At 40.3% G+C, this 13,492-nt stretch overlaps 1 protein-coding gene across 1 annotated transcript; it reads left to right on the plus strand.

The window, feature by feature from the left end:
- Window positions 1-6,984: 6,984 nt before the first annotated feature.
- NPVF (neuropeptide VF precursor) lies at window positions 6,985-10,291 on the plus strand. Its single transcript, XM_052639218.1, has 3 exons — window positions 6,985-7,122; window positions 8,513-8,913; window positions 10,240-10,291. The coding sequence occupies exons 1-3, from the start codon at window positions 6,985-6,987 to the stop codon at window positions 10,289-10,291; spliced, it is 591 nt and encodes a 196-aa protein (XP_052495178.1).
- Window positions 10,292-13,492: the final 3,201 nt, after the last annotated feature.

Consider the following 13,492-nt stretch of genomic DNA (forward strand, 5'->3'; position numbering starts at 1 on the left):
CAGTATTGAAGAGAAGTGTAACCCCCTCATCAGTGATGAAGTCCGGCTGGGTAAACCAAAGACCCACTGCTATGAGGTACACACATGAGCTCAGATCTAGAGCTGAGAGGCAGAAAGTATGGCCAAAGCCAAAGCACTGGAAACAGAAAACAACAAAGTCCAAGTGCCCCTGTGTTAACATAAGTGTGGTCAGAGCCAGGCTAGCTTCCGCTCAGAACCCAAGGCAAGTGCATGACTGCTGTATATCTGTGAGAGCTCTCAACAGACCTCAGGAGCACAGAAACCAAGTGATCCCCCATCAGAAAGTAAAAAAAGAAAAAAGAAAGAAAGAACAAAACCACCCATTTGTATGTATATTTCAATTCACCTCCTTTTCTTTTTTGTTCCATCAGAGATAAAAGAGCATCCAAGAGGGTCCATTTGAACAATAAGGCTAATTTTTATTGGTTACCCCTTTGTCCTTATATTCCTCTGTTTAAGATGAGAAATAGTGTTTTAAACACCCTCCAAAACCCATATCAGCATAGGTTTAAGCAACAGATTTCCTCCCCAGTGAAGGTGTGGCCAGGAAAGTGGAAAAAGTTAGCCTAAGGATTAGGCTCAGTACTTCCTAAGCTGTCTCAAGCTTTCTTTTTTTTTAAAGCAAATGATAATTTGAAGAACACAGTCCACATTTTGGAGTAGAATCCTTCAAAACAAAGATAAAACAAACAAACTCAAGATATTGAAGAAGCACACATCTAGTAAGAAACTAAATTCCTCTGCTCAGGTTGGAAAAACAAGATGGCTGATTACTTATTTTAAAAATATCAAAAGACAAGATCGGCCAAAAACAGAGGAAAAAAAAATCCCCGTAAAAGTCTTGGTTTCCATTACCTATATTTGTATAAAAGCTATGTGTTGTTTTAACCAAACATCTGGTCTTTGTCCCTCATGTAGAGAATTCTGAGTTTTCTTGACACTTTGGCAAGAGCTACCACAAACCCCTGCCAGGCTAGTAAAAATCACACATTTTTCCTGCAAGGGAAAAAATGTCACTAAAAATGAAACATTAAAAAACATAAAAGCTCGACTTGGAAAGCCTTGCTGTGGAGATTCTGCTTCCTAATCAGCCTTGCACAATTGCCTTAACTTCTTTTTTAAACAGTACCATACCATATCATTTGAAAGATCTAATACTAATACTTCAAGTTTATTCAATATATTGTTCTAAAAAATGTCCTTCAGATAAAGGGACCTTGCCATTTAATCACTTTCTAGAATAAATCATGTGAATTAATTTTTATAAATATTTAATGTCTATTCTTATACTGTACAAATTGACTCTTTAAGTTATTTCAACCAGAATTGAATTTCAACTGCTTTTGCTACATAAAGGAATAATCTTCGTCTCACATTCACATTGGCACCTTCCAAGGCCCTGACATTGTAATCTGTCATAGTAAAAAGCACAGAAGTAAATACAACCCTGCTAATATGACAAGCTCATTATAACCAGCCACTCATAAATCTTGAAACAAAGGCACCACCACATATTTTTTTTAAAAATAATTTTATGTAATTTGCATAGGGATATTTTTGTTTGGAACCAAGGCAGGTATTTCTTTCTCTTTGCACACATAATACTGGAATAAATTATTCAGAAATACCACTCCCTACCTCTAAAGAGGGCCAGAAATTGGTTAACAAATGGTTGCAAAATACTCTGTAAACATAAAATGCAAAATAAGACTGTAATGGCCATCAATTCTTCTGCACAGCATAACAACTGGATTATGCTTAGAGAGAAAGGAAGGAATAAACTGGAAAAAGGCAAGTGTCTGGGAAGTAAATGGCTGGGTTGAGGGTAAGGAGAAGGGCTCTGTAATGAGGTTCCTCTGGATGTTAAAATTCATCACCTCTTTGATAGATCTTGCCATGGCCTCAGGGAGACCTTCTATATAAAGATTTAAATAAAAACATACAGCCCATGGCACAAAAATAGCTTCTTACTTGAAATGTTTTACTTGGGGTTCAGATAAACCAGAGCCTTACAAAGTCCTAAACCCAATCAAATTGGCTCAGTTCCTGATTGGCAGAAATGGTTTGTCCTCCACTTAGCTGCCTGACAGAGGGGCTTTCCTGATGGCCCAGTTGTAGAGAATCTGCCTGAAATGCACAAGACAGATGCAGTTCCAATCTCTGTGTCTGGAAGATCCCCTGGAGAAGGGAATGGCAACCTACCCCAGCACGCATGCACGAACTGCCCTCCAGAGGTTAGGATGCAGCTAGTGGGTATAGACAAATACTGTGCAATCAGAATCCTCTTTCCTGTGCTCAGCCAATGGGCCTAAGAAGTCTCCCTAGCGAGAAACCCTGAAGCATCGTCAGGAAGGTCTCCTTGGGGCAGTGCAGTCCCCTTTCCTACCCTTCCTGGTGTTGGTGCCCATCAATGTGGCAGGATCCATCAGGATATATTTAACTTACCAAACCAAATGCTCCACTACAACAGAATAAACCTAAACTCACATTCAACCTACCTATGCCTGACTATCCATGTAAAGGTCTCAGTCTGCGAAAGTCTTCGATGTAAATCCTCAACAAGGCAAGGTGAAGATGTTATGATTTCAGAATAAGCACAAATTTAAGGTCTAAAAATGTGTAAGTCTCAGTAAAGAGAGAATTCTGATCGGTGGCCAAAACTGGAAAAAATAATTACCAAGCAACTTCGGTTTTAACTCCTATTTCCAATACGAATGAAACATTTACTCATTTATTTAGAAATAAAATTTCCTGAGCATCTGTGAGATAAACAAAAATACCCCTACGATCTATACAAGCAAGGTCCTGCCCTCACACGATTGACAGAGGAGTGGAAGAGGAAACAAGGGAACAGGACAAGTCACTGGGAAGAGCCATGATAGAAGGACGAAAGCCATTGATTGGAGTGTGAAGTCAGAAGGGACTTCCCGTGACACAGGATGCCTCAGCTGGAACCCAAACCATGAGTCAGTGTAAGGAGAGAGGGAAGTGGGTGCATACCCCATGCACAGGAAAACCAGGGGCAGAGGCCTGGAGGCAAGAGAAAGCTCATCTCTTTGGAAGAACAGAAAGAAGTCTGTCATAAGACAGAGTTGCTAGGAACTTAATGAGAGATAGTGCCGGAGAAATAAGCAGGAAACAGATCCTAAAAAGTGGACATGGGGATTCCACTGAAACGTATTAAGGATAGGGAAACCACTGAAAGGTATTAAGGAAGATATCATAAAAATATTGTATTTTATAAAAAATTTTTCTGAGCGTATGGTGGAGCAAGAACTGGAGAGGATCAAGACAAAGGTCTAGCAAAAGAAAATGAACTGAGTTAAAAGCAACACAGATGGAGAGAAGTGAACAGAGGTAAGAGCTATTTAGAAGTCAGAGAAAAACAGACTTGACTGGGTAGACCAGCACAGGGAGCAAGTGTTCAGACAGCTTGGGTTCAAATCCTGGATATTCCACTTTTAGGGAAAGTTACTTCCTCTTTCTGCATCTTAGCTTCCCTTTCATAGAGGATGAACAATGATGGTACCTGCTTGTGGAGTTACTATGAAGGATAAACAAATTCACAAAGTGCTGGACTTTAATGGGACAGTTCCTGGCACATGACTAGTAAGTGGCCAAAGATATAGACCATTATTATTGAGTGCAATAGCTCAAAACTAGAAACAATGCAATTGTTCATTAACTATAGAATATGATGCAGAAGAAAAGAGGAGGAAGTAGCCAAGGATCTCACAAAGGGTTTTGACTTGGATAAATGGCTGGATGACTGTACCCGTTATTTATTTACTGCCTCTCAGCTCTTGATCCACCCTTTGTTTCTTCACTGACAATGGAGATGGACCCAGTCGGCATTTCCCCTTGGCAGGTGGCACAGTGCTTTCCCAATGGAAGGCACTCAAGAGATACTGCAGGAGGAAGGATTTCTCTTCCTGGATCTGGTTTGCTTCTTTGAGGTCCTACACATGGACTGTGCCAGAAATCCGTGCAACAGACATCCATTAGCATTCACCCCCATCAAACTGCAGAAGCAGATTCTATGTGAGTCTCAGAAATGTCCCAGAAGTTGCCTTCCCAGCACTGGCCCATCTGCACCACAGAAGAGTGTCTCACACCTGTGATGGACAGCTGCTGGCCCGCAGTGACCCAGCAGACACTTCTCCACCATCCACACCTTCTCCCAGTACAGCCTGAATTTCAGTTTGTCCTCTCCTTGGATCTTTTCCCTTGGCCCTCATGTATTCCTTACCCCTTTAGAGTTAATCTCCTGGTACAATTAATAATTCCTTATATGAACCATTTCCTATTCAAATTACTGTGTGCTTTCTGCCTTCTGATTGGACCCTGATCAATACTGTAACCTATTCAGTGAAACGGAAAACAGGAGAGACAGGTTATTGAACAGATAAATTCCATTTTGGACATACTGGACTTGAGATGCTTGTGGGAATCCCAACAGCACTGTCTGGTAGGAAGCTGAGTATCTGGAGTTTCCAAAGCTTAGGAGAAGTGTCCAAGATAAAGAGAGACATTTAGAAGGGAGTAGCCTTAAGGTCTCTAAAATCTTAGCTAATGAAGCATGTGTGTAAATGTCACATGTCGGGGAGACAGATCTTATTTTGTATGCTTGTGTGTCTCATTAAGAATCCCTAACTGTGCTATGTATATGGCAGCACATTTCATCAAAAGATTTATGGTCATTTTGTACTGTGTATGTTAGGTAATGTTGTTTTATATCTGTTAACATTTTCCAAGCTAACAGAAGATGCAGTTGAAAAGAGCCAAACCCTATATTAATAAGATCAGAACTCTAATTACACTCCAAACTTGAAAGTTTAAAATCTGGTTGAGGCTAGTGGGTAATTAATCATATCAGCTCCTTTGGATACTGACTTCAGCCAGAAAAATCAGTGGATGTGCCAAAACCCCAAAGAGCAGCACTGAAAACTGGTGAACAGCTCAAGGCTGAAACAACTACAGACAAGCATGTTTTGAAAGACCCAGGCTGGTTCATTCTGCCTTTTCCAGGGTCAGAGCTCAGCCGACACAACTTGTTCCTTGCTTCACCCACTTAAAAGTTTGCAGCTACTGACCACAAAAAAAAAAAAAAAAGAAAGGGAGGGGAGTTACATCAGCAGTTTACAAAGGAACAATTTGGAAGAGAAATGTATAAAATCCTCAGGGAAATTAAACCCGATAATCCAATAACAGCATTACAAAATTAACATTAGACTATGAATTGAATTAATTGCCTCCTACTGTGGGGATTCTAGGCTACCCACAGTCTGAAACAAATGAGACCAATGATCAACTGCCATAAGAGAGACCAGAGGAAAGTATAATCTTGGGATACCCAAGAGTGCCTCACAGAATTGTTTTTCAACTTTCTGATTTATCCTGGTGGTCTTTAATATGGAGAAAGGTCTTCACCTCTGCCCATCTCATACCTCAGATTATGGTACGTGAGCGAGAGAAGCTAGGGGTATTTTTTTTGTTGCACTGGGTCTTCTCTGAAGAGTGGGGGCTACTCTTCATTACGCTGCACAGGCTTCTCATCGTGGTGGCTTCTCTTGTCGAGGAACGTAGGCTCTAGGTGTGCAGGCTCAGTCGTTGTGGCACACGGCCTCAGTAGTTGTGGCACAAAGGCTTATTTGCCCCCTACTTCCCCAGCCCGCCCCCCCACCCCCAGTATGTGGAATCCTCCCAGACCAGGGATTGAACCCATGTTCCCTGGATTGGCAGGCGGACTCCCATTCATTGTGCCACCAGGGAAGTCCCAAGATAGTACAATTCTTGACATAAAAGGTGCTTTTTTATGACTTGCTTTTTTGGGAATTCACCTCTAAGTGCCTATATCTAGAAGTAGCTGGAGTGTTAGAAATAGATCACCCTTAAGGTCTTTTTCTCCTAAGAGGGCTAAATGGACAGGGGGAACAGGTAATGATTTCTCTAGAATCTAGGCAGTAATATAGGCAGTCCGGTGATAAGGCAGAACTTTAAGCATACCAGTCAGCTGTTCTGAAAGACTTGCTTTGGCATTTCAGTAAATAAGCGTTTATTTCTGTAAATTCTTTTCTTATGCCATGATGTCAGTGAGCCTGTGGCAGGGCAAGATTACCTAAACAATACAGGTCGGAGAACAACAAAATTAGCATGTGTGTGATTTACCAGTCCTCTGCCAGCATTCTTTAAGGGGTTTGAGGTGGAAGGTAGGATGTGGCATCATCATAGAAATAAAATCCTGGTGATTTACACAGTTTTGCCAAATAAGGCCCTCAGGGCAGATGCAAAAGGCCTTGAACTGCCTCCAGCCTCTCCCAAGACAGCCAGTTTGTCAAAATGCCTATTGCTTGGTCTTATGCACACCCTTCAGGTTACAGCTGACATTTACTCCTGAAGCTTTTTAATAACAAAGCAGCATTTTACAAAAAGTTAATTAATGGCATTTTATTTCAGTCTTATGTGATCTGGAATTCTTTTGACACTCTTAATTTTGTCTGACATTTTGAAAATACTATGCCTAACTCTTATATGAATAAAAAATTTTTTTCAAACAGTTAACACATATTGAACACTCTTCCTTTCTCCCAAGAATTGACACAAACACCAAAGACAAAATACTTCTTTTTTGAGCTCAGAGAATTGAAGCATTCAGTTTGTTTGGAATCTTAATGATGATGGCCCCAAAGTTATCTAATTAAATACTCCTTCATGATGAAGGAAATTATTTTCAAAGTTAATGAATTTGCAAGCAGAAATGTTGCTGTCTTCCTAGAATGAATTACCCACATTCCTTACATACATATTTCAGTTAAACACTAATTAATGTTGGTGCTTAAAACACGTGGGATTGATTTCCCAATGAAAGCAAACTTTGTTTTTAGACAGTATAAAAAGATCACAATTTCCTTTTGTATAGACATCAGGCTGCACATATAAACTTAATTCTAGATTTTGGACAAAATGGAAATTATTTCACTAAAACGATTCATTTTATTGATGTTAGCCACTTCAAGCTTGTTAACATCAAACATCTTCTGTACAGATGAATCAAGGATTCCCAATCTTTACAGCAAAAAGAATTATGACAAATATTCCGAGGTAAGTTTTTTAACTCTGTCTAAAATGACTAGCATTCATCATTGAATATTTGTTCTGAGTCTAGTGCTTTTGTAAAGAATAAGGAATAAGTTTGCGGTTTGCTTTTTGTCACACTTCAGCCCATCCAGGGCAGTGTATTGATGCAACTTGTATTTTGTAGCAAAACTGCACAAAGCCTGGTCTCATGACCGTTTTAGTGCAGAGTATGATACTTAGCAAGGATAAGGCGCATTAATAAGTGTCAATTGACTCAGAAGTGCACAGTTGAAGTAAAGAATTGCAGAAATAAGTACTGGTTACATTTCAGCTGAACATTTAAATTATATTTCTATATCTAAGAAAAATGTTTACTCCTAGATGGTGGAATTCCACTTTTTAAAATTTTCTTCTCTATGCCTTTATGTAAATTCCCACGTTTGCTAAAATAAGCAGGTATTATTTTCTACAATAAGAAAAGTTACTTTAAAATCTTCATACGGACAGACTTTCATGGCAAAACTAAATCTAATTAAATATTTGCTATATTTTAAATGGTCCCTTTAAAGTGGGTATGGTCATGCTGTAGTAACCCACAAACCAATCAGTGTTTTACTAACGTAATTTACATACTAATAAAATATAATCAGTTTCTTGAAACATGCTTTTCGGTAAAAAAGAAGTCTCTGCCAATTGTACCCCAGAACTTGGCTAGCATGCTCGCCCACCACTTTGACTTTTAAAGAGGAGGGAAACAAGAGACACGGAGAGGCAGTGGAAAGTGTCTCTAAAAGCAATATATAAAAACATAAGAAATATTTTATAAACATAATGAAGCAAAAACTGAAGGAGGGATAGTTAGGGAGTTTGGGATTGACATGTACACACTGCTATATCTAAAATGGATAACCAACAAGGACCCACTGTACAGCATAGGGAACTCAGCTTAATATTATGTAACGATCTAAATGGGAAAAGAATTTGAAAAAGAACAGATACATGTATATGTATAGCTGAATCACTTTGCTGTACACCTGAAACTGTCACAACATTGTTGATCAACTATACTCCAATAGAAAATAAAAAGTTAAAAAAAAAGAATAACCACAGTAAAATAAACTTTCACTTCATTTCAATACTTCATTACGTTCCTGCTCCTCGAATACATTGCTGCATTCACTATATATATTAATATTTTATAGTTGTCTTGTAATAGTCCAGGGATGGATAAACTAGATTGCTTTAAGAAGCTTAATATAAATTATCTATTTTAAAAATTCTGTACATGAAAGCACAAACTTTGTTCACAGCTTTAACATGTCTACAAATTAAAGTCTGGATTTAACATAATTTAATAATTTAAACTATTGCTTACAACACTAATAAATTATTTAATGGTTATTTCTAATTATAGCCTAGAGGAGATCTAGCCTGGGAGAAAGAAAGAAGTCTTACTTTTAAAGAAGTAAAAGATTGGGGTCCAAAAATTAAGATGAATACACCTGCCGTCAACAAAATGCCACCCTCTGCAGCCAACCTGCCACTGAGATTTGGGAGGAACATGGAAGAAGAAAGGAGCACTAGGGTGATGGCCCACCTGCCTCTGAGACTCGGGAAAAATAGAGAGGACAGCCTTTCCAGACGGGTCCCAAATCTGCCCCAAAGATTTGGAAGAACGATAGCAGCCAAAAGCATCACCAAGACCCTGAGTAATTTGCTCCAGCAGTCCATGCATTCACCATCTACCAATGGGCTACTTTACTCCATGACCTGCCAGCCCCAAGAAATCCAGAATCCTGGTCAAAAGAACCTAAGGTAAATATTTGAATGCCAATTAAATGCACATGCAGTTAGCAGAGCTAGTCTAGAAATTTTTAAACCACTTACATTTTTTCAAAAGAAGTTTCTAAGAGTTTTTAAGTTTCTCAGGACTTCCTTGGTAGTCCAGTGGTTAAGAATCCACCTTCCAATGCAGGGGATGAAGGTTCCATCCCAACTTCACTAAGATCCCACGTGCCGCAGGGCAAGTAAACCCATGCACCACAATTACTGAACCCGCCTGCTCTAAGTCCTGTGCTCCCCCTACCTTGAGCTACAACTAGAGAAAGCCTGCATGCTGCAATAAAGACCCAGCACAGCTAAAAAGTTTTAAAAAGAGAGAGAGAAAAGAAAACAGCTAAGTTTGTAAGAAGGAAGAGGCACAGGGAAATGAACACCTATACACTGAGAGGTCAGTTCCTATAGCTCATATGGTAAAGAATCTGCCTGCAATGCAGGAAACCAGGGTTCAGTCCCTGGGTCAGGAAGACCCCCAGGAGAAGGAAATGGCAAGCCACTCCAGTATTCTTGCCTGGAGAATCCCAGGGCTAAAGTCCATGGGGTCACAAAGAGTTGGACATGACAAAGAGACTAACACTTACACACACATACACACACAGATATTAAGCTGTGAGTTAGCTTCCCCTAAACCACATATGGGTATCCCTCACATTTCTCTACAGCCACACTCTAAGAAATAGCAGGCAATGATAGAATGAGGAATTCATGCCTATGAGGTATCATCCAACATTTGACTTCTCTGACATGAAAGCTCCTCATGAGGGAGTTGTCTGCAAGTACAAAGGACACTATTTCAAAAACCCAGGTTTCAAATTCAGATCTTCTTCCTCAACTTTAAATCAAAAGTTCTTTTTCCAGAATCTCATGTTATAAATAATTCCTGTTATTATAATCATTCTTTGTATTGATATGTATTTATTGAATATCTATGAGTACAAATCCTAGTATAAGCTACTATAAGAAGTTCAAAAATTTAATAAGTTACCTACATATTATTTTCTAGTAGAGCAAATGTTTAAAAAAAATTTATATAAAACAGAACATGACTCTACCGGTAGAGTATGGCAATGAATCGGATGTCGGGAGTAGGGTGGCAATGAGGAAGAGAGATAAGTCCATGGTAAGTTTGTCATTCTAAGTGCCCATTACAAATTCAGGATCCCATCAATGTCTCACTCATTTCAAGTGCAGCACAATTCAACTCAGGTATAATTAGGCAATTAGGATCATGGCCTGCATTTGTATGTTTTCACATGCTATTGTTGTGATGGATGAGAACATTTTGCACTGCTTACATTTTAGGAGACTGGGATTCCAGAAAATAGATGATGGAGAATTGAAACAAGAAAAATAAGAAATCTGGAGCCTGTCCCTAAAGACGACTTAAAGCTATAACCTGTAATCTGCAAAGAAATCTATGGTGAAGACAAAGAATGAAGTCACTGTTCTCTTGTAATAATTTATCACTCACAGCAATTTCTCCTTCTTAGTACAGCTAATATCTTGAAAGTTAAAAAATGTAAAAAACACTGTACTGTAAAGATGAAATAATTTTGTCTAAATAAAAAGAGCATTGCATACACTTAAGAAGCCTTTGCTAATGGGGAGAAGAGAAGAGGAGAGAGAGACTGACTTAAGCCACAACACCATCTTATGAATACAGTTACCCTCCTTAAGTAAAAATTTAAACAGAGGAGCAGCCTGGCAAATTTTACAATGAATATTAAATAATTTAACAGAATAACATGTTTGACAATTAAATGAACATGAATAGTAAATCCTTTCCTAATATTTTTATACACCTACTTTTTCATTGTATCAGCTGTTAGTAAATATATGATAGATTGAAAATCTTTTTTAAAAACAGATAAAAGAAAAAAGCAATTATTACACACCTCTTTTAAGTGTCTCTTCTATCCATAACTGAAAATTTGCCTTCTGGTATGTTTTTTTCCTCCTCATTTACTATTTCAAGTTTTTGATTTGTAGACAAAACCTAATTACTCTTAAAACTAACAATTTATGAACACAATATACCACCACCCGGATGTTCAGTGATTCAACTTTAGTCATAGAATAAGAAGTACTTAATCAGATTTATTAAGCAATCTTAATTCCTTAAGGTACAAACCAGGAGTGGCAGTAATTGTCTCCTATCCTGCCCCCAGCTGGGCTGTGTTGAATCCCCTTTCCCTGCTGGGCAGAGATCTCTTAATAATACCCCACACTCCGCAGCTTCCTCGTCACTGCTTGATATTAAAAAACTCAGTCAACTCCAGCTGAAGATGGCCGACTCATAGCCAAATCAAAGTTTCCCCTCCCCCATGGCTGGGGGCTAGGGGCTGGGAGGACGTGAAGCTGAAAAGAGACAAGGCTGCTCCTTCTCTCTTCCTCTTTCCTCCCCTTTCTCACCCCTGAGGTAGGGTGGTGGGAGGGGAAAATGGCAGGCCTCTGGAAAACAGTCTTCTCTTCTGATTTCTCCAAGTTGGGTGGGTGAGGGAGGGGGATGGGTATTTTTGAGTAGGGGTGGAGAATCAAAAGTCCCTGTCTGGTCTTTTCATTATAATGTTACTTTTTCCACTTTTTTAGTACTTTGGGACACACTCAGGGAATGTCACACTGCCCAGGTCAGTGACCTAAGACACCTGGATGCTGTCTGATCTCTTCCAGTCACCCTCATCTCATCTGTACTCTTATTGCCAGAAAGAAAGACTCAAGGCAGCTATCTTCTCAGTGTCCACTTGATTTACAGAAAAGGCAGAGGTCCTCGTCATGCCAAGGCAGGACTTAAGCTGCTTCTGGGATGCCCCGCCACTGCCCCCATTTGTCTCCAAGCCCCTCTGCCCCACTTGGGGCAGAGGCAGGCCAGCAAGCCTCCTGCCTACACACGCTACCTACCAGAAATGCGTGGCCAGTACCCACTTCATGACTCACTCTCTGACTTTCTAGAAACCTCTCTTGTTTGGTTTCAGGGTGAGGGACAGCTGTAGCAGCCCTCCCAGTCAACCTCTCGCCCACCGCCAGGAGACTGAAGGAGTGGGAGACGGGGATGGGGCAAGGCAGAGGCTGATGAGACTCTGCCATCTCTTCATAAACCCTGAAGGGGTGTCTGGCCCCCGCCATTCATGACTTGCATTATAAAAGTATTCAGCACCTCTGGACTTCCAGATTTGGTCCCAATTGCACATCCTGAGCAAAGTGAAAGTACGAAACATCCTGCTGCACTAATAAATAAATAAACAGAAAGCCACTTGGTCCCTTGATACTCCATGATACAAGAAAATTTCTTGTCCTAGAACATGGGTTCTTTACCTAAACCCTTGAAATTTATTGAAAATAAATATTAAGTGAATTACCAACTGTCAGCTGCCCCCTAACCCACAGAGCTTACTCTGTTTCAGCCCCTTGGTACCCACTTCACCAGCTTCTACAAGAAATCCATTCACATAAGGAAGTCTGCAACCTCTCTGAGGACTGGAGGGATCTCAAGGAGGAGGTCACACTGCATGCGATTTCACTGAGAAAAGTCTTGAATAGACAAGCCTCTGTCCCAAGTCTCTAACTGGAACCCTAGCAGGGTCTCCTCCTCTTCTGACCTCTGGCATTCACCAGGGTAGCTTTATGCCCATGTGACCCCTGCAGGTACACAGGGCCCCACATTTGGTTAAATGTTTTATTGTCACTGTCCCGAAGTTCTCAATACATTTGAACAAGGAGTTCTGCATTTTTTATTTTGCAGTGGACCCTGCAAACTATATAGCCTGTCCTGCTCCTCCTATTTCAGCCCTGTTGGCACCTCTGCCTTTTGTCATGATGCCCAGTGCTGTTTTGTTTTGCCTGATGTTTGTTTATCTGACTGTCCCAGTCTTAGCTGTGATATGCAGGAACTTTAGTTGTGGTATCTAGGACCCAGTTCCCCCTGCATTGGGTGTGCAGAGTCTTAGCCACTGGACCATCAGGGAAGTCCCTTCCCCTCTTTATTTATGAGAACAGCTTTTGTTTTCTGGGCTTTCCTGATAGCTCAGGTAGTAAAGAACCTGCCTGCAATGCAGGAGACTCCAGTTTGATTCCTGGGTCGGGAAGATCTGATTAAGAAGGGATAGGCTACCCACTCCAGTATTCTTGGGCTTCCTGGTGGCTCAGCTGGTAAAGAATCCACCCACAATGCAGGAGGCCTGGGTTCAATCCCTGGTTTGGGAAGATCCCCTGGAGAAGGGAAAGGCTACTCCAATATTTTGACCTGCAGAATTTCATGGACTATATAATCCATGGTGTCACAAAGAGCCGGATATGACTGAGTGGCTTTCACTTTCACTTTTGTTTTCTACATGAAACTCAAGGGCCAGCTTGAGAGGCCTGAGAGTTCTGTTTACACCCCACAGTAGGTAAAATAATATAACTGCATGACTCATGAAACGTCAAAATGCAAAATTTTTTGTGTGTGACCCACCACCCCCTTTAAAATGTAAAGGATGGGGAGCAGGCTGTGCAGAAATCTTTCACTGGCCCTGGATAGAAACTTGGGCAGATACCATGAACTTCACTGTTGCTCTTA

Source organism: Budorcas taxicolor, chromosome 4, assembly GCF_023091745.1.
Source record: "Budorcas taxicolor isolate Tak-1 chromosome 4, Takin1.1, whole genome shotgun sequence".
NCBI classification, from domain to species: Eukaryota; Metazoa; Chordata; class Mammalia; order Artiodactyla; family Bovidae; genus Budorcas; species Budorcas taxicolor.